Source organism: Haliotis cracherodii, unplaced genomic scaffold (assembly GCF_022045235.1).
Source record: "Haliotis cracherodii isolate W230 unplaced genomic scaffold, xgHalCrac1.p SCAF_3, whole genome shotgun sequence".
NCBI lineage: Eukaryota > Metazoa > Mollusca > Gastropoda > Lepetellida > Haliotidae > Haliotis > Haliotis cracherodii.
The window spans coordinates 12,299,445-12,323,907 of NW_027266286.1; the positions used below are offsets into that span (position 1 = coordinate 12,299,445).

The 24,463-nt window shown below is 42.5% G+C and overlaps 1 protein-coding gene across 4 annotated transcripts in view; it reads right to left on the bottom strand.

The window, feature by feature from the left end:
• LOC139474549 (serine-rich adhesin for platelets-like) overlaps positions 1-21,711 on the bottom strand; it is a 34,486-nt gene extending 12,775 nt beyond the window's left edge. For 2 of the 4 annotated variants that reach the window (XM_071257610.1, XM_071257607.1), the window contains exons 1-3: positions 6,938-7,150; positions 5,153-5,206; positions 2,279-2,440 (exon numbers count right to left, since the gene is read on the bottom strand). In XM_071257610.1, the coding sequence (XP_071113711.1) occupies positions 2,279-2,440; positions 5,153-5,162 (172 nt within the window). In that variant the 5' untranslated portion in view covers positions 5,163-5,206; positions 6,938-7,150. Of the gene's footprint in view, positions 1-2,278; positions 2,441-5,152; positions 5,207-6,937; positions 7,154-21,564 lie in introns of those variants that run through there. The other 2 variants (XM_071257608.1, XM_071257609.1) reach the window with 2 other exon arrangements.
• Positions 21,712-24,463: the final 2,752 nt, after the last annotated feature.

Sequence of the window (24,463 nt, forward strand, 5' to 3'; positions counted from 1 at the left end):
AACAGTTGCAATGTTTCGTTAAACAACAAGTATGGATGCGGCGTTAAACAACACGTATGTGTACTTGCGAGGCCATGAAATGGACGCAATATACAAACTACTCCCGAAAATATAACACTGTTCAGGCGACAAAAATTAACAAGCAAATAATCGATTTGCAGGTGTGTATGTGTTAAAGTATACAAATAAAGACAATAATGATGTCTTTGTGTTGACCAATAAAGCATGTACACAGATATCAAAGGCGTTCCAAACAAACCTTTATCCAAATGTATATTAGTTCAACAAATCATTAGGGAAGAGAATATATGGATGTCAACTTATTTATTATGAGGAACACAACGTTTCAGAGTATATGCTTACTCCTTCATCAGGTGAATGATGATGATGATGATGATGATAATGATAATGATTCGCCTGCTGAAGGAGTAAGCATATACTCCGAAACGTTGTGTTCCTCATAATAAATAAGTTGACATCCATATATTCTCTTCCTTTTGTGTATCACTTCTAAATGCCTTTCAAAGACCTGATACAACAAACCATTGTTGCGCAAACAAGTATAACCATCAACAACTGTTTAACAGTTCACTGGCGTGATACAAAACTACGTAAGTAAAAAGAGTTTCCTGGTTCACAGGTATGCCAAACGTGACTAGTGGATAGAGTTCCTGGTCATGTCAAGGTAACAGGAAAGTTCTTCAAAAGCACCATAAATGACAGATCCTGAACAATCGACACGTTCATAAGTGTGTTTCATAAGTAACTATTGATCATAGGCGGTGTCAGTGAAATAGGTTGTGTGTTTTTATGGTGAAATGAATTTGTAATACAGCTTGTTCCTGAAAATAAGCATGCGGATTGCACGGTAACACTGTCGTGTAATTGGTCGCAAATCGCTGTGCAGATTCGTGTTACTTAAGCATGCCAGAAACAATATCGTAGGTTCGAATCGCAATATTTTAGGGGTTTTTTTCAGCACCGTACTCTAGCTCATTGGTTATACAAAAGTGGAAATTGCTTGAGCCCTCCTTCATCTCAGGTTTTAACCACACAAACTGACACGCCGTGATATGGCTGAGATATTGTTCAAACCGACGTTAAACGTATTTTTATGTATTTCTTGTAATACCAAAATAATTCAGAATTATATTAGGGTGATTATGGTTGATGGCAAAATACGTATGACCAATAGCTTGTCTGTGACTCCAGACAGAAGAGACTATACATCATGAGTGCAGGCGCAAAGACATTAATGTGATCTGAGGTGAGGTGAGGTGAAATTGGGTTAAACGTCGCGTCCAAGATTATTGCACTTATATAGCGACGTGCATGTACGTGTGTGTGTTTGTGTGGCTGCTTGTACTAGTCCGGACTGATGCCGATTTATAGTGCTAGCTCACTGAGAAAACATGCCGCAGTTTAACATGAATACCCCACTCAGACACAGTATACTGTCTCCGAGCCGACCAGTCCTTGTTTTAGCCCCTTAATGCCGAGCGCCAGACAGGGTAACATCTTTAAACGTCTTTTGGTATGACGCGGCCGGGAATCGAACCCCGGACCTTCCGCTCTCCGGGCGGACGCTCTACCACAAGACCACGGAGGCGGTCTAATGTGACCTGAAGGACTCGGAAACATATACCGTTTACCAGGACACAATAAGAAACATTTCGACTTTTCGGAAATGAAAACAGATTTTGTAAAACACGGAACAGCACAGGAAACAATCGTCATTGAACTTCTTGCTTGACTGTTTCGTTGCTTTGGTGTTAAACACCGCACTCAGCAATATTCCAGCAAAATGACGGCGGTCTGTAAATAACCGCGTCTGGACCGGACAATCCAGTGATTGATATCAGGAGCATCGATCCATTCAGTTGGGATACGATGACATGCATGACCACCCGATCCCGACAGTCGCCTCATACGACAAGCATGTTTTGCGGAAGACCTATGCCCACCCGGATCTTCACGGGTGACTGTTGTACATGTATCAGCATCACCTGCGCCCTGATCAGGGGTCGTTGTTTCAGTAAATATCCTAGTAGCAAGCTCTTAGCCACAGTCCATACAAATCACGGCGAGAATATTAAGAATGATCTTTACGTAGCGTAACTAAGTTGGGAATTTAGTAATATGAAAAAACTTAAACAAATATCCTAGGCTCGTTCACTCTAGACCATCATGTACATATAAAAAAAACATAATTTAGTCGTGCCATTTTGGTTGTCTTGAAATGAGGTTTGTGGTACTACTAAGGAAATCTTCGTCATACCTGAATCTGTCTCTGTAACCTCTACTTTCGTATCATTTCCCGTCGACTGAATTGCGGAACCGTTGGCCTCCGCTTTGACAACGTCGCCATTGCTGCTAGTCGTCACATCGTCGCTCTTGTGCGCAGTTATGTTGGCTGACGCAGACCGTTTTCGGGACAAAACTGAAAAAGAAATGTGATGTAATCTTGATTCCAAATATTAGTGTGTCATTATGATTGTGTCCATGCTGCGCTGAAGTGCACTCTCAGAGAAACTCAGCTGCATGGTATCACCTACGTAAACATGGATGTGTCTCAAACTTTGTTTGTTTGTTGTTTTACCCAGCACTCAATATTACAGTTATATGACGGTGGTCGGTAAATAATCCAGTCTGGACCAGAGGATCCAGTGACTGACACTATGAGCATCGATCCACGCAATTGGGATACGATGACATGCATCAACCAAGTCAGCAAGTCTGGCGACCCGATCCCGTTAGTCGCCTCTTACGACAAGCGTGGGTTGGTGAAGACCTATTCTTACCCGGGCCTTCAAGGTTCCGTGTCTTAAAGATTAAGACACAGTCTTTAGGAAGTATTCATCCTATTCCCCAGCGCAGGACATGCGTAACCTATACATTTACACACACTTTGTATGAAACACTGGACACGGATTTACTTAAATTTAGTTGAAGTGGGCGATGTTCTAAAAAGTAGCGTTTGGAAGTTTTCTATCCATTACTGCTATCAAGTTCTGCAAAATACAGTGTAGAGTAAATCCAAAATAAATGCATTTCCTAATTAAGCAAATAAATCCTAAAACAATTAAGGATCACCAGATTCTTTCATACTACTATTGTCACGCCTAAGACCCGGGCTCGATTCCCGACATGGGTACGCCGTGATGTTGCTGGAATATTGCTAAAAGCGGCGTAAAACCATACTCACTCACTACTCTAGCATGGCATGGGTATGGTTTTACACCACTTTTAGCAATATTTCCAGCAATATCACGGCGGGGGACACCAGAGATGGGCTTCACAAATTGTACCCATGAGGGCAATCGGACCCGGGTCTCCGGCGAGACGAGCGAACACTTTAACCACTAGGTTATCCCGCCGTCCCTCTATAGTAATATGAAAGATTAAAGTCGTCCTCAACTCTTCTTTAGTAGTGTAGATTTTAAACTAATGGAGATTATAACACCTATATTTACTACAATGTTAACGCACACCTATCAAAAATTGAAATGAGTTTAGCACGTATAAACTTATCAAACCTAATTTTTATTTCTCTTGAAGTTCAGTACACGTATACAAGTATTCTTTACATGAAGTTTAAAGGGAAACGATTCGGGTTTAAAACATATAAGCATTGTCGACTCACATCTTCACAAAATGAACTAAGAATGTCGTACGGAAACTGTCAACACGTAAAACTAACAAAGGTACCTTTATCTACAATGGCATCTGTCAATCTGCACGTCACGTGCATAAATAACATTGAGACGATGCATTGTAGACCTCAGGCTGTGAACAGATCGCCACAGGCGCCACAAGTAAAACCGACTACCCGCAACGAATTAGCGACTTGTGGCGGGATAAGCTGCTTAACAATTAGTGGTTATTTTATTAACCCTCTTCAGAGTGCCGGTGTTTGCTTTAGCGTAATTGACACCCGTGAAATAAGATCTCTAATGAAAACAAGAATACGTAAGGGGAGCGGATTAAGCCAAGTGTGTTTGAAAGTTGAATGTGTTTACACAGTAGCCATCTAGATGTAATTAGGTATTTGTGAGTGTAAATATTCGTTGAAATTCATTGTCTCGACTGGAAACTGGATTAAGTTTTTGCCGGCTTGAAAACGAATAACCGGAATGCTCTATGTAGCGATGTAAGCGACGAAACGTTTAAGACAAACCAGTAATGTCAGAACATCTTAATTCTGCATATAAATGTACTGATTTTCAGTAGCAGCAATCGCCTACAGAACGTCCTTTTCACGTAACATATATAGGTGGCATCTGAAAGTGATATTTTTCTACAAGTGTATTCTGTGCTCAGTTACATTCTCCCCAATAAATAAATATATCGGTGCGAGTTTATTGTCAGACCAACCATCGATACATGTAAGTATCGGTGCGATTTTATTGTCAGACCAACCATCGATACATGTAAGTATCGGTGCGATTTTATAGTCAGACCAACCATCGATACATGTAAGTATCGGTGCGATTTTATTGTCAGACCAACCATCGATACATGTAAGTATCGGTGCGATTTTATTGTCAGACCAACCATCGATACATGTAAGTATGAGGGGGCAAACTTGTGTTTTTCAACAGTATATGTATATACCGATAAGCTGCAAAGCTTAAAGTAAATAAAGAATTGAAGTATTATTAAAACTGAGTTGAAATGTCTGATGTATATTTCTAATAATGTATTTGAAGACTGACATTGTTGGTGGAAAACACTATGTTGATATGTACTGCATATGGGAAAGACATGTTTTATCTGTCTTTCTGACATGCTATAAAATAATGTGTTTTAATTCTACAAAATAAAAGAAAACATCATCGATCCACAACTGACAGACAAAACAGGGAAAGAGTTTGAAAATTAGTTCGTTGAATTTCGTTATTCATCTGCAAAATAACGTTTTTTGAGAGGCCATGATACTTTGAAGTATACTACTCACACTTTTGATAGGGATATATGAAACTACAATATCCCTATTAAAAATGAGTAGTATATTAGTACATTTGAACCTGTTCGCTTAAACAAAACTTTGATCAATAAGTTAATTTCATGTGTTTCATCATAACCGACATGTTTTTACAGCAGACGTGGACTGAATATGACAAATCCCTAGCCTCGATGTTGACTGGCTTACCTTGACCCATATTCGTGAAGAATCTGTCTGCACTTCAGATCGTCTTTGTTATGTCTGGAAAAAACAACAACCGTAAATCTCGAGTGCGAGTAGACACAACAGTACAACCGATAAAATGACGCCAACACCCGGATCATAATCAACCTGACATATAGGCAAAACAAAACAAGGCTGACCTCAAATGACCTGCGGATAAGTATCGTCAGGTATGCCTTGTATGACTGTCGTAATATGACCTCGCCTTTGGAATCCATTAAGCGTAAAACTGCTAAATTCCGGACATAATTTTGACAGATGAACATTAAATAATCGGTCTCTTTTCGACAAGATAAGTCGGTAGTGAAAAGTATCTATCATGATATGCATCAGACCAAAACAAGATCACAATAAGACGAATATGATATGTGAAACCACGACATGAACATAGAAATACGGGAGCAGTGCTGGAGCGGTATGTAATGGAGTTTCATGCAGATGTGATCACTTTTAAAACTCGACGTTGTTATTCACAACGTACCGATACATGAAGCTATTGTTGCACTGATACAACACATACAGGAATCGGCCTTTAGTTTCAAACACTTTCCAACACCCGCAGCGTTGGAAAAATCTATACGGATGGTAAATCAAATATGTGTCAACACTTTCAAACATTATGTGAACGGGTCTTTGAAAGGCATTTAGAAGTGATGCACATAATGAAGAGAATATATAGATGTCAACTTCTATATTATGAGGAACACAACGTTTGGGAGGATATGCTTACTCCTTCATCAGGATGACAACGTATATACTCCGAAACGTTGTGTTCCTCATAATAAAGAAGTTGACATCCATTTCGCTTCCTTATTATGTGAACGGTTCTTACAAAATACTATTTGATGTTACTTTGACAATCTACAAGCAGGAAAACATGAACAAATGCACGTTTCAACATCAGGCGATATACACTTCTCAGAAGTTAACGACCACTCTCATATAACTAGTGAGTGAGTTGGGTTTAACGCCGCTTTTAACAATATTCCAGTTATATCACGGCTTGTCAGCTTAATGTGGGAGGAAAGCCCGAAGTGATGCAGGTCTCAGACGTTTACCACTTCGGTGAAACCCACGAGCACGGGTATGGTGCTGACAAACCTGGAAACATAATCGGAGCGAACCGGGATTCGAACCCACAATCATAGGTTTCTGGTGTGCCCAAGGGACGCAACTCAGCACAGCGAATCGCGTCGCCTTAGACGACTGGGCCACCCGTGCCCCCTCATATAACTAGAGTAGATATGTCATGACATGCCAGATTAACTATAGTAACATGAAAGAATCAGGCGTTCTTTGACTTCTTTTGAGTAGTATATTTACTGTGCTGGTTTTTTTCTTCTAAACAATGTCATACATATACTACTGCATTTCGACTCTAGGAAGGTGTGCGGATTTGGGTTTGGGGATCTTCTAAGGGATAGAAGGTGTGCTGGAATGTCAAAACTTTAAACGAGAAACCCATAATGGTTCAGATTACCTATGTGTTAATCTAAAATAAAAGCCACACGATAAACATTAAAATTAAAAAAGGAAGCTATAGTTTATGCCGATCGTTTTCAATGAATGAATACTGACAGTTTTCATAAGCTGGTTCTCAATAAAGACAATGTCAAAAAGACATTGGTAATGCGGAATGTCAACAAAACGTTCAAGGAAATGTTTCATGTTAGGTAGACAACACTTCATGGCAAGTACATTTAGCCGAAATCGTACTAATCACAAGAACCGGCAACTAACGATACTCACGATGGAGTGGAAAGGCTGTAGTACATCCGTATTAGAATAAACGCAATAAAATGTATCCCAAACAGTGCGTGACGCTTTCACACAAGTCCCTTCACACGGGGCGGGAGAGCACAAGTTGATCAGACGCATTCCATTACAACAGGTCTGCACTCACTAGCTGTGGACTGTGCGGAGCTTTGCGCCTTAACATTCCGGGTGCAACCTGTTGCTTGTCTGATCATCTCCGCTCCTATTCAATACTACTTTCTGGTGACGGCGATTGTTCATTATGTCATATTCACCACACAGATGGTCGCGACCGACTTGGTGAGCGAGCGATTGGCTGGACCACCTGTCAGTCACACCATGTCTTTCACGGACGCACCAGCTCAAGCGTCAGCGGTAGATGGCATCTTCTATCAGGGAGTTTATGTGCGACGTCTTACATCGACGTGATGTGTTAAACTCCGATATTTCATATACCACTCAATTTGTGATAGGGGTCTTCTTAGTACATAGGTGGGGAATAAATCTGACAGATAAAATGGAGAAGCTTACGGATATTATTCGATATTGTCATTCAACTGGCGCTTTTCAGTTTAATGCCAAGTTCAAAGGAATATAGATCATCATTTGATCGGGGCTGGTCATTTATATTTATGGTGTGTGTGTGTGTGTGTGTGTGTGTGTGTGTGTGTGTGTGTGTGTGTGTGTGTGTGTGTGGGTGTGTGTGTGTGGGTGTGTGTGTGTGTTTGTGAGGGTGTGTGGGTGTGTGTGTGTGAGAGAGAGAGAGAGAGAGAGAGAGAGAGAGAGAGAGAGATGGAGAGATAGATTACCGTCCGACCCCTCACTCCCTATAATAAAAGTCCAATCCCTAAATAATGCTCCAGCACACCCACCCACACCCTTCCCTTTTCTCACCGACCCTCCCCTATAACAAATTACCAGTCCCCTTATCTGTGTTTCGCCAAAAATTTGAAATATTTCAATATCCAATCTTAATGATGAATTCGTATGGATTCTTAAAGGGATTACGCCCTCACCACACTTCAAGAGAGAGTGTCCCAAATTTACCAACTGGCATGTTACTGATATCCAGGACGCTTTGGTTTTACGTTTGTAACACAAGAATACAAGTGGCATTTGTCCTACTTCTTTGCATAAGGGGTAACGAAATATCGTCCCTTTACTTCCGCGTTTATGTAAGGTTCATATTGTCACATTTTCATGATATGCAGATAAGGAAACACTAATCTCCTTCAATGATTTGAGGTCTGCCCGGGGTTTACTCGGAAGTGAGCTTGATTATGGCTCAAATTGTTCCTTTTTTCGACACAACTTTCACGCCAAAGAGTTATTACAAACGTCTTGTATCCTCTATCATACATTCATTTCACCACTGGGTAGAAACATAAAACAGTAACATTTACCCTAACATTGACATTGGTCCACTATAAAAATGGATGAATGGATGAATATATTTATATATGTATATGGGGGTGGGTGGGTGAGATGTTTGGGGGGGTGGGGGCGAGAGAGAGACTGCTGAGGATGAGTGAGTTGGGTTTAACGCCGCTTTTAATAGTATTCCAGTTATATCACGGCGTGTCAGCTTAATGTGGAAGGAAAGCCCGAAGTGATGCAGGTCTCAGACGTTTACCACGTTTAACCTAGAAACATAATCGGGGCTAACCGGGATTCGAACCCACAATCATAGGTTTCTGGCGTGCCCAAGGGACAGCGAATCGCGGCGCCTTAGACGACGGGACCACCCGTACACCCCTGCTGAGGATGAAATAGTACTTAAATTTGTAAAGTGACAAAATTGTCGTCAACCAGTTCCAGTACTTAAAAGGTCCGCATCAAATTACGTTTCCCCTTTCCGTTCCCTGTATTGGTGAACCAGAACCCTAAAGCAGAAATCTAGTGCGATCCTGACTATCAAATAAAACGCACAATTCCCAAACGTCTCACGCCTTGACGATATCAGATGCATGTATGAAGAAGTCCACAGAGTTCATACCCCTGAACATCTAAAATGCTACTAAAACAGTAATACACGAGTTGTCGTGGATTACGTTACACCCACATAGCTTCGTATATCCTCTGGTCCCAGGCGTGCGGAGACTGACACACCGCTGGTATTGTAACATAACGGGTGATGCTCGTAAAACAAAACGAGCCCACGCCTGTCCTATAATTACAGCATTCGAGAGACCTTACATGTAAACTCCTGTCGCGCTCTGATTCCTTATATTCCAGCTGTTTTTCGGTACTCCTAATATGCGAGGCATCGAATTTAACGTCGCGTACAAGATTATTGCACATTTATGTAGCATGCTCGTGTGTGTATTTGTGACAATGCCGATTTTATAGTGCTAGCCCACTGAGATACTATGCCACAATTGAACGTGGATACCCCACCCAGACAGTATAGTGACTCCAACCGGATGTCCTTGCCTTCCCTTGTACCAAGCGCCAGGCAGGGTAACAAAAAGTACCACATGTGACGACAGTGGTCACTCCACATGTGTAATTAACAAAGTATACAGGGATATGGAGTGGTTTCACGGCAAACACGTTGCGATGAAGGCTCCGAAATTGGACACAGCGTCATACTACTAGGAGGTAAATTATGGAAAGGGAAACTTACTTTGATACGCACCTATCAAGTAATCGAGCTGGGCGACGAGCGTTTTATGCTCACCACAAACCCATCCTAATTACTGCAAGTTCTCCCGACACAGCAAGTGATAATTGACTGCCAACGTGGGGTACTAAAATGTCAACATCGTCACCAATCCCATGGTAGAGAAGTTGCACTGGAAAACCTCGATACCCAGACTAACATTGATCATAACACACACCCACACATATGATTTAAACAAGTGCCCTCGTGTCAGGATGATAGACGACGTGCTTCCGTATCAGTATGAATGCGGATCAGAATGATTGGAGATCATTTTTACGAGATCCCCAATCATACTGATCTGCAATCATACTGATATGGAAGCACGTCGTCAATCATACTGACACGAGGGCACTTGATCACGCGTTCAAGCATACAGACGAAGGAGCACATGTTCAATACTACAGACACGGGGGCACTAGTCTATAATACTTTCACGAGGGCACCTGGTCAATCATACTGATACCAGATCATAGTCAGTCATACAGACAGACAGACAGAAGCACACTGCCATGTATACAGATGGAGGAGCACATCGTTCACCATACAGACACGGGAGCACATCGTTCATCATACAGACACGGGAGCACATCGTTCATCATACAGACACGGGAGCACTTCGTTCATCATACAGACATGGGGGCACATCGTTCACCATACAGGCACGGGAGCACATCGTTCATCATATAGACACGGGAGCACATCGTTCATCATATAGACACGGGAGCACATCGTTCATTATACAGACACGGGGGCACATCGTTCATCATACAGACACGGGAGCACATCGTTCATCATATAGACACGGGAGCAAATCGTTCATTATACAGACACGGGAGCACATCGTTCATCATATAGACACGGGAGCACATCGTTCACCATACAGACACGGGGGCACACTGTTCATCATACAGACACGGGGGTACATCGTTCATCATATAGACACGGGAGCACATCGTTCACCATACAGACATGGGGGCACATCGTTCACCATACAGACACGGGAGCACATCGTTCATCATACAGACACGGGAGCACATCGTTCATCATACAGACACGGGGGCACATGTTCAGTCCCACTGACACGGGTGTGAAGGTCAGTCATACCATCATGGAGGTGCAATCCTACTTAAAGAGCGAGTCTCGCTCTTTAGGAAACAAAAATACAGATATTCTCTCACGTACAGAGCTAAAGGCTGAAATATAGAAAAAAAACACCAAAAATAATGTCAAGCTAGTGGCTTAGCGGGCCCATTCACTAACATAACGGGAACGAAAAAATAAAATACCACCAGCTTAACGGCGTAGTTCAGTATGACCATGTATATATCAATGCATTCTTCAGACAAACAGCTCAGTCCATAAAATCTTCATACATAAAAGGTAGTTAATTCTTACGGCCTTGAACATGTCACGAAGTAACACTTTCACCACAAAGATGAAAATGCCAAAGGTTGTCACATTTCCTTATTCCACGTGCTTGTTAGGTGAGAGTCGGGTCAGTCGACATAGTTGAGATAGCTAAGAGAGAGCGGTAACATATAGTTACAGTATTGCCATCAGGCAACACGGGAACGTACGCCAAGGAGCTACATGGAGCCAACAATCAAAGACATACCTTCAGAATAGAGCAACATTTCTCAAGCTGTTGTAAATTCAACAAGGAAGCAAACAATGGCTTAAAGACTTAGTTTCAAAAGGTCAATGTGATGTTTTGGAGACTTAATTAACACCTGGTGGAATTTCCAGGTGCAGACAGTACTAAGCCCCCAGGGGAGTGCAGAAGATGGAAGGTGACCTTGACGTCGGGGGTGACCTTACCAACGCAACGGTCGGACTCCCACAAGCTATCTCCGGTCATCGCATGTCCTACCATTTGACAGACTGATACTGCATGTGTGATATTCAGGTCTACCGCATCTTTCGTCAAGACGACGACAAAATTCCTCCCATATACATGTCCAATATTACAAATGGCATCAGAACAATAACAACTCATATTAAGGACGCAATGCTCCAATCACTGTAAAAAAAACCAGAAAATCTATCCTTGGGTGCGCGAGGGATTTAAGATCAAAAGTAGCGTCGAACTTAAACTATCGATCGTAAAACGTCATAAAAAATGTATTGACAAAAAAACTCGTATGCATGTACGTATACAAATTTGACCAGGAAACTTGTATATCGGACACCTTACTGGTTTCCGGGGCCACCCTAACGTATAGACTCAGCCTACAATGTGCGAAAAGATTCTCCATATCCGGTGATAGCATGTGTCACCGTTAATGGTGCATGCGATAATGTGCCCAGACAACGAGATGTCTTAGCCATGACGAATCTCACACTGAACAGAATGATCGTTTACTTTCGCGTGATATCCAGTACTTAAAACGTTCTTCTACGTTTGAGGAATGTACAGGCAGGTTCAATGACACGGGCACCATCAGTCGTTGGTATCTGGTGACAACAACCGACAAATGGAGTAAATCGCTGGCTTCATCGCCTCATTGTACACGGGCAGTAAATCTGGAAATAGACAGACTATGTACACAATTTAGATACGGAACTAAGCGTAAACGGCTTCATTTGTTAAGTATGTTTGATAGCGTCTCGACACTGGCGTTCTTCTCCTTATCGTTTTCAGCACCGCGTTTCAAGGTCAGCGGTTCAATGTTAATGGTACAATTCATGCACCGTAGTAAGCATTATGAATAGATGGGAGGTCTAGGCAGAGCTCGAAATAGCTGCCTGCCCGCTAGCCAAATGCCATTGACTTTGAAATTGGGCAAGTAACATTTCCGTAAAGCTTGCCCGACTGTCTAGTAGATAGATAGGATAGATTAGACAGAACAGACAGATATATCGATAGACAGATAGACAGACAGGCAGATAGATAGAAGATATATATCAGATAGATAGAAATTCATACACTGGCTCTAGGTACGCTATTAGGTTTTAGGATGTGCTAATACACTAGTATGGAAAAATAACCGTTCTCGTGCATCGTGAATGATGAATATTTCATTTGGTTTTCGGAAATGGTACGAAATACTCAGTTATGAAATCAGTCTTGTTTATTAAGCCAGTAAATCTGTGTCCGTACATGCGAATGCGGCTTCTCTACGCCCTTGACATGAAATATGTCTGCTATAGATCACATGAAGCAAAGCCCCTCGGTTCTAAAATCCTTCGTGCTGTGTTGGGTATGGTGACAGTATTGTTAGCGTTATCCCCAGGACTACGATATGATTGTACGTCTAGGTCCCCCCTTACACTCAGACAAGCTGGAAGTATATCCGGGTATGTACACACGAGGCGACTTGTATTGTCCTGACTGACCATACAAACACTGGAGATGCTACGAGAAGAATGGAATCTGGTCACGTCCCGTTGCTCCAGCAGTCGTGGACAATGGGAGGAGTGGAGGTGGACAGGGTAGCAGTAGACTGACCTCATCCACCCTGCTGGGCACACAACGCCTGCATACCAGGCCACAACCCGCCGTGGCTCCCTGTCACCTGCTACAATAGTGTTTAATAGATGTCACAGAGTGTAGGGTTTCTCAACAACAGGGAATGCATAGGTGGTGAGATCACCAACATCTGGATTCGAGGTGTACGCAATGGTGTATTAACGTAGTGTTAGAAACTAACACTTCATGAACCGAAACACCTTTTATACCACATGTTCTGTTCTCGAATTCAATAATGCAATTAGCACCCTGTGGTGCATATAATCCATAATCGCAAAATGTAAACAAAGAATGTGAATCACATCTCATTCAAGGGTCCATCTTTAAACAAATGCCCACGACTACGATTCGAGACGAGAGTTGGCGACACAGTTTCCGAGATATACAACCATAAATAATACCAATATTCATATTATTCATCACAGTATATAAAAACCTATGGTACAAAGCAAATATGCGTTCTATATATTTGAAAGTGATTCGTGAAGCATAGCCGTCACACAAGAGGATTTCAAGGATCTCAAGCCCATCAAGTTTATTGAATGTGAAGTAGCTAGGGACAGTGTATACATATTTTCAATGATGGACATTAGGCTCTCTACGGTAAGTGGTGTTAAATCCATAAATACGACTCTTGTATGTTTAAGTTACTAGATATGTATATATTATGTAGTAAGATATCCGTTAATACGCGTTACATAAAATACACACTACAAACTTCCAGTCGTACTTGTTCCAATAAAAGTAAAATAATTCTATATATTTACGAGACAGACACGAGTTATTATTGTTATCATATACGTGGTATCAGTCAAGCGCACCTGTTGATTAATAAGAACACCACTTGAGAGATGTGAGCACTGACTGTCACTGACGCACGTCGTAGTATTAACCACTTTGATGAAACGTACGAGCACGTGCATGTTGCTAAATGGCGACGAATCACGATCAGGCCAAAATTTGGACTTGAAGCTGCACTCAGCAGATCGTGACGACTGAGGAACATAATTGACAGTTGCATCATCTCGACTGCTTGAGATGATTTCGTGCACATAACGCAATAAACCTAATGGATATTGATGGCCCACTTCGAACACTAGTGTAGTTGTGAGTGAGTATGGTTTTACGCCGCTTTAAGCAATATTCCAGCAATATCACGGCGGGGGACACCACAAATGGGCTTCACACATTGTACCCATGTCGGGAATCGAACCCCGGTCTTCAGCGTGACGAGCGAACGCTTTACCACTAGGCTACCCGACCGTACCCTAGTTAGTTCAGAAGGTTGCATTGATGGCCATGACGAGACACGATATATGTACATATACATACCAAGTATGTTCCACACAAGTAAACTCATTCCCTGTAACTGGAATATTGCTCAAAGCAGCGTTAAACCCTACTCACTCACTGACTATTAGGGGCGGTCGGGTAGCCGAGTGGTTAAAGCGTTCGCTCGTCATGCCGAAGACACGGGTTCGATTCCCGACATGGGTACAACGTGTGAAGCCCATTTCTGGTGTCCCCCGCTGTGATATTGCTGGAATATCGCCTAAAGCGGCGTAAAACCATACTCAGTCACTCACTAACTATTACTGTCTAACGAGCGCTTACATAGTTGGATGTTACGTGTGTAAACTTTCAGGCCATGTCACCAATCATTCGATGATGTAAGTAAACCTGATAACATGGTTTGAATCATGTAACTCACAATTTGACATAGTATTACTGCTATTGACCTGATGACACGTGTTCGCCTCCTACCTGCATACACTCTGATTGATGAGGGTTGGAGCACAACACGTGTCGAAGTGTGATTGACAGGTAAGTATCGTGGAGACGGGGACAAGAATGATGGTCGGGCGCGGACAGTCAATTATTCTCCACATTGCAAACGCCTTACATTGTCAGGTCATCTGTTAGTAGACATACGACATGCATCCTGTTAGGTAACATACCTAGATTCCTGTTGTCATCGCTGGACGAACAATGTGGCTACTTAATTGCCAGATGACGCGATTGTACATAACCTTGTACATAACCATGCACAATTAATTATATTCATTAGCCTACGTCATAGCACACTGGAGAAGGATGTTATGACAAGTGAATTGTACAGTACTAATTTATGTTACACCCATGATATATCATGCAGATTAAATTAACATATAGTTGTAAATTTGCCCTCTTTGATCAACGTAAATTTTTCAAGTGAGTTGTGAGTGAGTGCGAGAGAGGATTGTTTGGGCTTTGGATAATCCCAGTTATATCAGGACGTTTCAGCTTTATGTGGGATTCAAGCCCGAAGTGATCCAGGTTTTACAATAGTTTTGGCTCTGAACAGTATTTCAGTTATTTCGGGGCGTTTTTGCTTTATGTGGGATGCAAGCCCTAAGTGATGCAGGTCCCAGACATTTACCACTTTTGAAAAACCTACGGGGATTGTGCTGACAACTACAAACATAAGCAATTCGGAAAGGACTTGAACCTGTAATCGCAGGCTGCTGGCCTACTTAAGGGACACAACTCTGCAGAGTGAATTACGTCGCCTTTAACGACAAGGCGACCTGTGCTCCTCAAAGATTACCGAGTTTATTTAACAAATTATTTTGTTATTTATGAAAGAATTGCAAACTGGGAAGACGCAAATATTTTGACATGATTGAATAACCCTGTACACACCATACTTCAGGAAAGCGTGCTGTGCGGGAGAGTGAGAAGAAAAACTAATTTAAGTTACGACTGGCCAAACAATTGTATTATTTTAAGTAAACTAGATCTCACTGTGCTGTGGCTCGTGGGTCGTGGTCCTGTGTACCTGCTGTGGTCGTGTTGACTCGCCAGCTTAACCCCACATACGGCACGGCTCTAGCGTTTATCTACAAATTGACACGGGCCTGTTGTCCCCTAATTCTTACAGGTTAAATTTTGTGGATGTCCTCCATAATACAGTGTTAGCCTGGTACACGGAGGATGAGGAGACGACCGCGAATGGTGGCTGGTGTTTACTTCGACGGGGGCGTGAAATAACAGGCCGAAGTTAATAAGTATTACCACCACCACCGCACTGCCACAATTATACTATCGCATAACAGTGATGTCCACTAAACGTGGCGTCTTATAGTGAAAAGATACTTTAATGAGTGCTTAAGTGTAATGCCAATGAAGTAATGTTAACGCAGTCATTTTCTGTTTCATCACATTTTACACTTTACCTTACGTGATTTAAGACAGTTCTTTAATACCTAACACTTAAACCCGTTGGGACGTCAACTGATACAGCAAGACATGCGACCAGATTCTAACACAAAAGGAAACAGATTCGACTCTGCTGTTTAAGGCATATCTAATGACGTAAGTATGGCCTGTAAATATTTGAACTATCCAAGACATAGCCCGCTAACCGATGCTCAGCTCGGTGAACTTTATTAGTGAGTGAGTGAGTTGGGTTTAACGCCGCTTTTAACAGTATTCCAGTTATATCGCGGCGTGTCAGCTTAATGTGGGAGGAAAGCCCGAATTGATGCAGGTCTCAGACGTTTACCACTCCGGTGAAACTCACGAGCACGGGTATGGTGCTGACAAACCTAGAAACATGATCGGGGCGAACCGGGATTCGAACCCACAATCGTAGGTTTCTGGCGTGCCCAAGGGACGCAACTCTGCACAGCGAATCGTGGCGCCTTCGACGACTGGGCCACCCGTGCCCCCGGTGAACTTTATTAAAATAAGTCCCAAATCCGTGACAACACAAACCTCTTTTAACTACGACTAGGTGGAATTTAACACTGGGGTGTGGCTTGTCAGTAATGTTAATTCTCACGACAGTTAAATCCTGGCTTAGACATAGAATCTGTCGACCATTAATAATTACTCAGTCCTTTGCTATAATACACGATTCAGTGGAGATTCTCACCTGGCGGGCTAAGCTCTCAGCAAGGACTAGTTTGAGTTTGTCGGTGGTATCAGTCACATTCCAGCGTTAAACAACACCTGGAGACCGAGGAACTGAAGGTTTAAGTGTCCATTTCCATTGACATAGATATAAAACTGACCTTGTCGTGCCTCCCACGACATTAGCTGTAGGCTATGTCTATGAAGTCACACACAGATCGCTATCCATTTCGTGTTAAAGGCGTGTTAAAGACATCATATTTAATGATATGTATCTACCATAGACAAAATATAATCAAAATGGATAAATTACCAAGAACAAAGCTTAAGAGTTGAGGCAATCTAGACTTGCCACGTCATTCTACACTTCTAGTTAGATTAAATTGAATTTGATCACTAGGGTCTGGGAGAGAAGACAACTGAAGGGACATGTGTGCAAGGGAATAACAAAAGGTTGTTGCCGAATTGGTATACATCGTCCATGTGGATCCCGTTTTTGTTGACAAGCAGGGATTGTATGGTATGAACGTTATTTTCATGTTTAAAAGTCTACTCCTGTATGTGGAATACTTATGAATCAGATAAAACAACGGGATAAGAAGCTGCATCCATGTCATCACCTTTTGCTGAATTATTTGAGGTACTTTGTATCAAAGAACTTTTTTTTTTTCTACTGTGTAACCAATACGTCAAAGTAACGACGAATTGCATTATGAAAATCGTATAGAGTTCGAGATAACCTTTTAAGCAATTTAGTTTTTACTCGAAGGTCTCTATTTTAATTGTTGTTTTTTACATTTTTCATTGGGTGACCAATATTTTTTCACTCATCTATTCATCACTCTATTGGTATTTTCCCAACATAAGTGATCATTTTAATATTTACCAAAAATGAAATAATGTTTTAGATGTATATAACGGTTCTAAATATAAAGGATTGAGTCGGAAAGAAATTGGCTCGTAATTGTGTTTCGGAACATAGCTCGTTTGTACGCATGCTTATTGGGTATATTCTCTTGCTGATGTTATACATTTGAGTACCAGCTAGCGTGCACGTCTACCCGTGTGGGAGTACCAGCCAGCGTGCACGTCTACCCGTGTGGGAGTACCAGCTAGCGTACACGTCTACCCGTGTGGGAGTACCAGCTAGCGTGCACGTCTACCCGTGTGGGAGTACTAACTGGAAAGTATGTCTACCCGTTAGGTAGTACTAGCTAACGTGCATGTCTACCCGTGTGGTAGTACTAGCTAGCGTGCACGTCTATCCCTGTGGGAGTACCAGCTAGCGTGCACGTCTACCCGTGTGGGAGTACCAGCTAGCGTGCACGTCTACCCGTGTGGGAGTACTAACTGGAAAGTATGTCTACCCGTTTGGTAGTACTAGCTAGCGTGCATGTCTACTCGTGTGGTAGTACTAGCTAGCGTGCACGTCTACCCCTGTGGGAGTACCAGCTAGCGTGCACGTCTACCCGTGTGGGAGTACTAACTGGAAAGTATGTCTACCCGTTTGGTAGTACTAGCTAGCGTGCATGTCTACTCGTGTGGTAGTACTAGCTAGCGTGCACGTCTACCCCTGTGGGAGTACCAGCTAGCGTGCATGTCTACCCGTATGGTAGTACCAGCTAGCGTGCACGTCTACCCCTGTGGGAGTACCAGCTAGCGTGCATGTCTACCCGTATGGTAGTACCAGCTAGCGTGCACGTCTACTCGTGTGGGAGTACCAGCTAGCGTGCACGTCTACCCGTGTGGGAGTTCTAACTGGAAAGTATGTCTACTCGTGTGAGCATACTAGCTAGCGTGTATGTTTGCCCGTGTGAAAGTATACAAGCTGTGGTGTATGTCTACCCGTTTAAGAATACCAGGTAGTGTCCACAGGTCCACCCGTTTGAGTATACTAAATTTCGTGCCTGAATACCTATCCTCGTATACCAGCTGTCGTGTATGTCTACCTTTATGAGTAATAAGTTAGTCACATTTTCACATTTAATCAAGCTATCAAGGTCGCACATTCAATCCATAATCTGATTATAGAGATGAATTCTCAATTACATTATGTGTATGAATACACCAAGCTCTTTTGTGTCTGCCCCGAAATCGTGAGTATGTCACCTACATTGTATTTCTGCATCGCCGACCACGGTCAGTGGAATGTTTGATACAGAAACTATGGCGATGACGAGATAGTTATGTCGTCTTCATCAGATATGGACGCTCAAAAGAATTGCTTTGTGTACTCGAGTGTTGAAACTATTCAAGTAATGCGGAGGATGAACATCTTGATTTGACTAAAAGCTGTTATTCAAATAAGTTCATATATTTCAACAGATAGAGAATGTAACAACATGTATCATATACACTCTATTGTTGAAGTAGAGAATAGCAACTGTACAGCTGGAGCAGAGAATGTTACAGACACTACAGCTGGAGCAGAGAATGTTACTGACACTACAGCTGGAGTACAGAATGTTTCAGACACTGTATAGCTGACACAGAGAATGTTACAGACACTACAGCTGGAGCAGAGAATGTTACAGACACTACAGCTGGAGCAGAGAATGTTACAAACACTACAGCTGGAGCAGAGAATGTTACAGACACTACAGCTGGAGTACATAATGTTTCAGACACTGTATAGCTGACACAGAGAATGTTACTGACAAGAAAGCCAGAGCAGAGAATGTTACAGACACTACAGCTGGAGCAGAGCATGTAACAGACACTACAGCTGGAGCAGAGAATGTTACAGACACGAAAGCTAGAGTAGAGAATGTTACAGACACGAGTAGAGAAAGCTAGAGCAGAGAATGTCACAGACACGAAAGCTAGAGCAGAGAATGTTGTAGACACGAGTAAGTGAGTGAGTTGGGTTTAACGCCGCTTTTAACAGTATTTCAGTTACATCACGGCGTGTCAGCTTAATGTGGGAGGAAAGCCCGAAGTGATGCAGGTCTCAGACGTTTACCACTTCTGTGAAACCCACGAGCACGGGTATGGTGCTGACAAACCTAGAACCATAATTGGGGCGAACCAGGATTCGAAACCACAATCATAGGTTTCTGGCGTGCCCAAGGGACGCAATTCTGCATAGCGAATCGCGGCGCTTTAGACGACTGGGCCACCCGTGCCCCCTTATAGACACGGAAGCTGGAGTAGAGAGTGAGTGAGTATGGTTTTACGCCGCTTTTAGCAATATTCCAGCAATATCACGGCGGGGGACACCAGAAATGGGCTTCACATGTTGTACCCATTTCGGGAATCGAAACCGGGTCTTCAGCGTGACGAGCGAACTCTTTAACCATTAGGCTACCCGACCGCCCCCTAGAGTAGAGAATGTTTCTATACAGAAACTACAACTTGAGCAAAGAATGTTACAGACACTACAGCTTGAGCAGAGAATGTTACAGACACCACAGCTAGAGCGGAGAATGTTACAGATACTACAGCTGGAGCAGAGAATGTTACAGATACTACAGCTGGAGCAGAGAATGTTATAGACACTACAGCTGGAGCAGAGAATGTTACAGATACTACAGCTGGAGCAGAGACTGTCGCAGACACTACAACTGGGGCAGAGAATGTTACGTGCTGGAGCAAGGGTACACATAATGCTATTAATTTTATTAAACTATGCACGGCGGAATCGAAAAATATACACCTACGTTAAGGGTGAATTGATCGCAACATCAACGCTGAAAAAGGGACGGATGAAAACTATGGACGTGTTTATCATCATCTGAGGTTTTATTGACACGTTATATTTGTCCTCGCCGGCCTTGCTATTGTATCCATCAATGCAAACGCTATTCATGTATATGTATGTATTTACGGTTGGTAGTGGGCTGTTGCTGTGTCACTGCTTGAGTCTACTTGGATGTGCATGTATTACACTCACGTGCATGGAGGAGTATTACGTTATTACAATATAAACGCGCGTTAAATATATGCAGCACATATTCTCCAAGTTGCAAATGTCGACTTTAATCTTGCACGTGATACCCCAGGCAAGTGAGTCTTTAACACTTAACCAACGATGGATGGTCAGAATATTCATCAACACTTTGTCAAAAGGTTTGGGTTCTGGGCTTGGATTTACAAGAAATTACCAAATATTCTTCCTGCTATTAAGATGTGATACTCAATGTGGACAGCTTGGTATGTTGCAAACAGATGTGTACGTCATGTGATAACAGAAATAACGTAAAATGTTTTACAAGAAATTTCCTTCCTAACTTTCTTCCTGCTGTTAAGCCGTGATAATCAATGTTCACAGTTTGATATGTTCCATAACGATGGGTATACGTCGTTCACAATAGTATGTCTGATAAGAAGAGAAATTATTTTTAATGTTCCAAATGCGAGACATGCTTTATCAACTGAAAATCCCTTGGAACCATGACCTTATACAAGGACCAAGCACAGAATTACAAGAACCATTGGACTTTCCTATCAGGACGTGATAGTAACGTATCAATGTTTGTCAATGGCAATAACAGCCATCACGTGTGAATTTACTGCTACAGAACACGTTGTTGCCCTGATCCGTAACTAACAATACAGGAGTGAATTGTGTTACATCAAACTGAAGCCACTCACGTGTGTGGAGGTCTTTCTATCCGTGTGTAGCCGTGTACAATCCAGTGTCGGATACTGCCAGGATGGGAGATGGAGGAGAGGGTGATGCCTCAGTAGCTGATGTCCGTGTGTCTCTCGTATCCCCACTGGGCGACAGCCCCGCGACGCGCTTCATATATAATACATAAGTATATGGCAGATAAGCCCGCAAGCTCGCTAGCGTTGGACGAGTGTCGGGACGTGATTTATGCGTCAAGTGGGACACTGTCAGCGAGGGTCACGGTCAAATAACACTGGAGGATGAATATATAATATAAGATGGGCTGCTGTTGCTGCTACTACTACGGTCAGTTGTAGCTGGTGAGTGGACAGTTCTACGCATCGACTAACCACAAGCGAAAGTACCTTTAACTTCAAAGTAAGGTCCCACTCACCGACAGGTAGACAACCCGAGAGAGAGTGAACCCCACTCCGCAGGACGTCCTATAACACAAGTTACAGCTTTCCCCTGGGACCTAGATACAACACAGACACAATTATAAACACTTTCCTACTGGACAGTTTGTCTCAAGGAATCTGGGCGACCGTCAAAGTGAATTAATACCTCTGCCAACGGAGCTTGATAGTTGAGAATTGTTGATACCCAAGGCTGTTGAAAGGCGGCAGCAAAATCCCGCATACAATATGGTCAGCCAAGCAGTGAAAACAGAGTTCACTTAAAAGCTTTGACTTCTCAAAATTCATTTCCAAGTACGTTCTGAGTGAGTGGCTCAGTGGGATAATGAAAAGTCACTTAGGCATTTCAATAAAGGACAGATATCAATGTTAATTGTAGCATATGCAGTAGTGTTAGCCCGGATTTCCTCGCATTCCACAGCGACGATTTCTAGGGCAAATTCTCCAGTGCGTTTTGTAAACAATAAGAGACGGGTCACGTGTTGACCAAACCTGACATTTTATACCTTAGAGAGACAAACTATTTGTTGAGCGTTATACCCAATGTGATTAAAATAGCTGTGGAAGGGAGATAAATTTGTTATTTAGGAGACATTCGAGAACGCGTGTTACATTTCCGTACGCATCATAAATCCTTATCAACTGTTACGTTTCGGGGAGGTAACATTTACTGTACGATGTCAGCGCGTTGCCTTGGAATGTATCACAACCTAAGCTACAGCAGTCTACAAGTTTCAGCTGCAAGCAAGGAAGTATATTAATCGCCCACCGATACAACTTGAATGACTTACACAATTTAGGAAAGCGTCTGTTTTAGTTGTATTTTTCCTCATAACAATATGCACGTGTACTCCACGACGCTTTAAAGTTTCAACAAAATCAGTAAATACTCTAGACTATCGTTTCACTTGATTGTCTGGTCCTCTCGATCGAGTGGTCAAGACTCGATTTCTTTTACATGGCTGTCGTCGTGTGGCAGGAGTATACTAAAATTTAGCTTGATGTGCGGCGTCAGGCAACAAACGATCACTTACTTTTTATGCAAAATGTTTTTGGCGCGTATTGCCAAAAGGGCAAGACATCCTTACCCTTCTCCCGAAAACCTGGTGAGTGAGTGAGTGAGTATGGTTTTATGCCGCTTTCATCAATATTCCAGCAACTTCACGGCGGGGCACACCAGAAATGGGCTTCACACATTGCACCCATGTCGGGAATCGAACCCGGGTCTTCGGCGTGACGAGCGAAAGCTTTAACCACAAGGCTACCCGACCGTCCCCCGAACAACTGGCATCATTTTGGTGATCCATTCATAGCATTGTCACCGCTACTTGATCTTTTACGCCAAATGAAGACTGTTTCGGCAGATAATCGAGAATTAATGTTCTTCTTGGTTTTATATTTTTGATATAACGACGATGGATAAACAAAGCATCACAAGCATTTATTACACCTTCGAAGATGGCAAGGCAGCATCTTAATCAAATGTGAGATTGAGTTAACTCCGCCAACAAGTTAATGGTGGCCTGTAATATGTTGAATTTGCAGGAAATAAGCCAGTGAGTGAGTACGCTTTTACACCGCTTTTAGCAATATTCCAGCAATGTCACGGTTGGGGACGCCACACATTGTACCCATGTCGGGAATCGAACCCGGGTCTTCGACGTGACGAGCGAACGCTTTAACCACTAGGCTACCCGACAGCCCCGGAAATAACCTAGAGGCCGATGATGTCAGCATTAATCTGCTTTGTTGACAGGAAGCTAAGGCTTTCCAGCACTTTGAAAATGGCACATGTCATAAGCAAGACGAATGTCACATGTCATTGAGGTAAGATGGGTTTTAAGTGCATTCGAAAACGTTTACTACAAAGGATCAGTCATGACCCACAAATGAATGAAGTAACTGTTGTAGATATTCTAAACCGCTGTAGCACAATTAACAAACCGTGATCCATCCTTTCTCATTCTATCGTCCGTAACGAAGGGCTATTACCTCTAGCAGCACAGACAGCGTTTGAATGGATGACCCTATCTCTGCCGAAGCCTAGCTGGTTTAGTGAATCACTCTCCGGTGTGATTCAATGCTTTACTACAACTGAAGAGCTTAGAGCTAAAAGGGGCCAAAGTGCACTTTGGCCCTTTTTGCATATTACTGCATAAATAACATCTATGAGTTCTTGTCTACCTGTAGAAAAAATATTGTATGTTTTCATTGATGCGTTTTTGAAATATAGCTACTTAAAATTCTATAAAAGGGCCAAAGTCACCCCGCTAGATTTGGGCCCTTTTAGCTCTCATTTCCGTGTGTGGTTGAGAGTGGTTGTCTGAGAGAGATTTTGAAAGTTTGTCACCTTATAATCATATTTCAACTATTTCAACAAAGTTGGCATTAGTTTAAAATCATCTAAAAGTACTTCAATAGAATGTGTTTGTACTTTCAGTAGTAGTTTATCAATCTCACATGG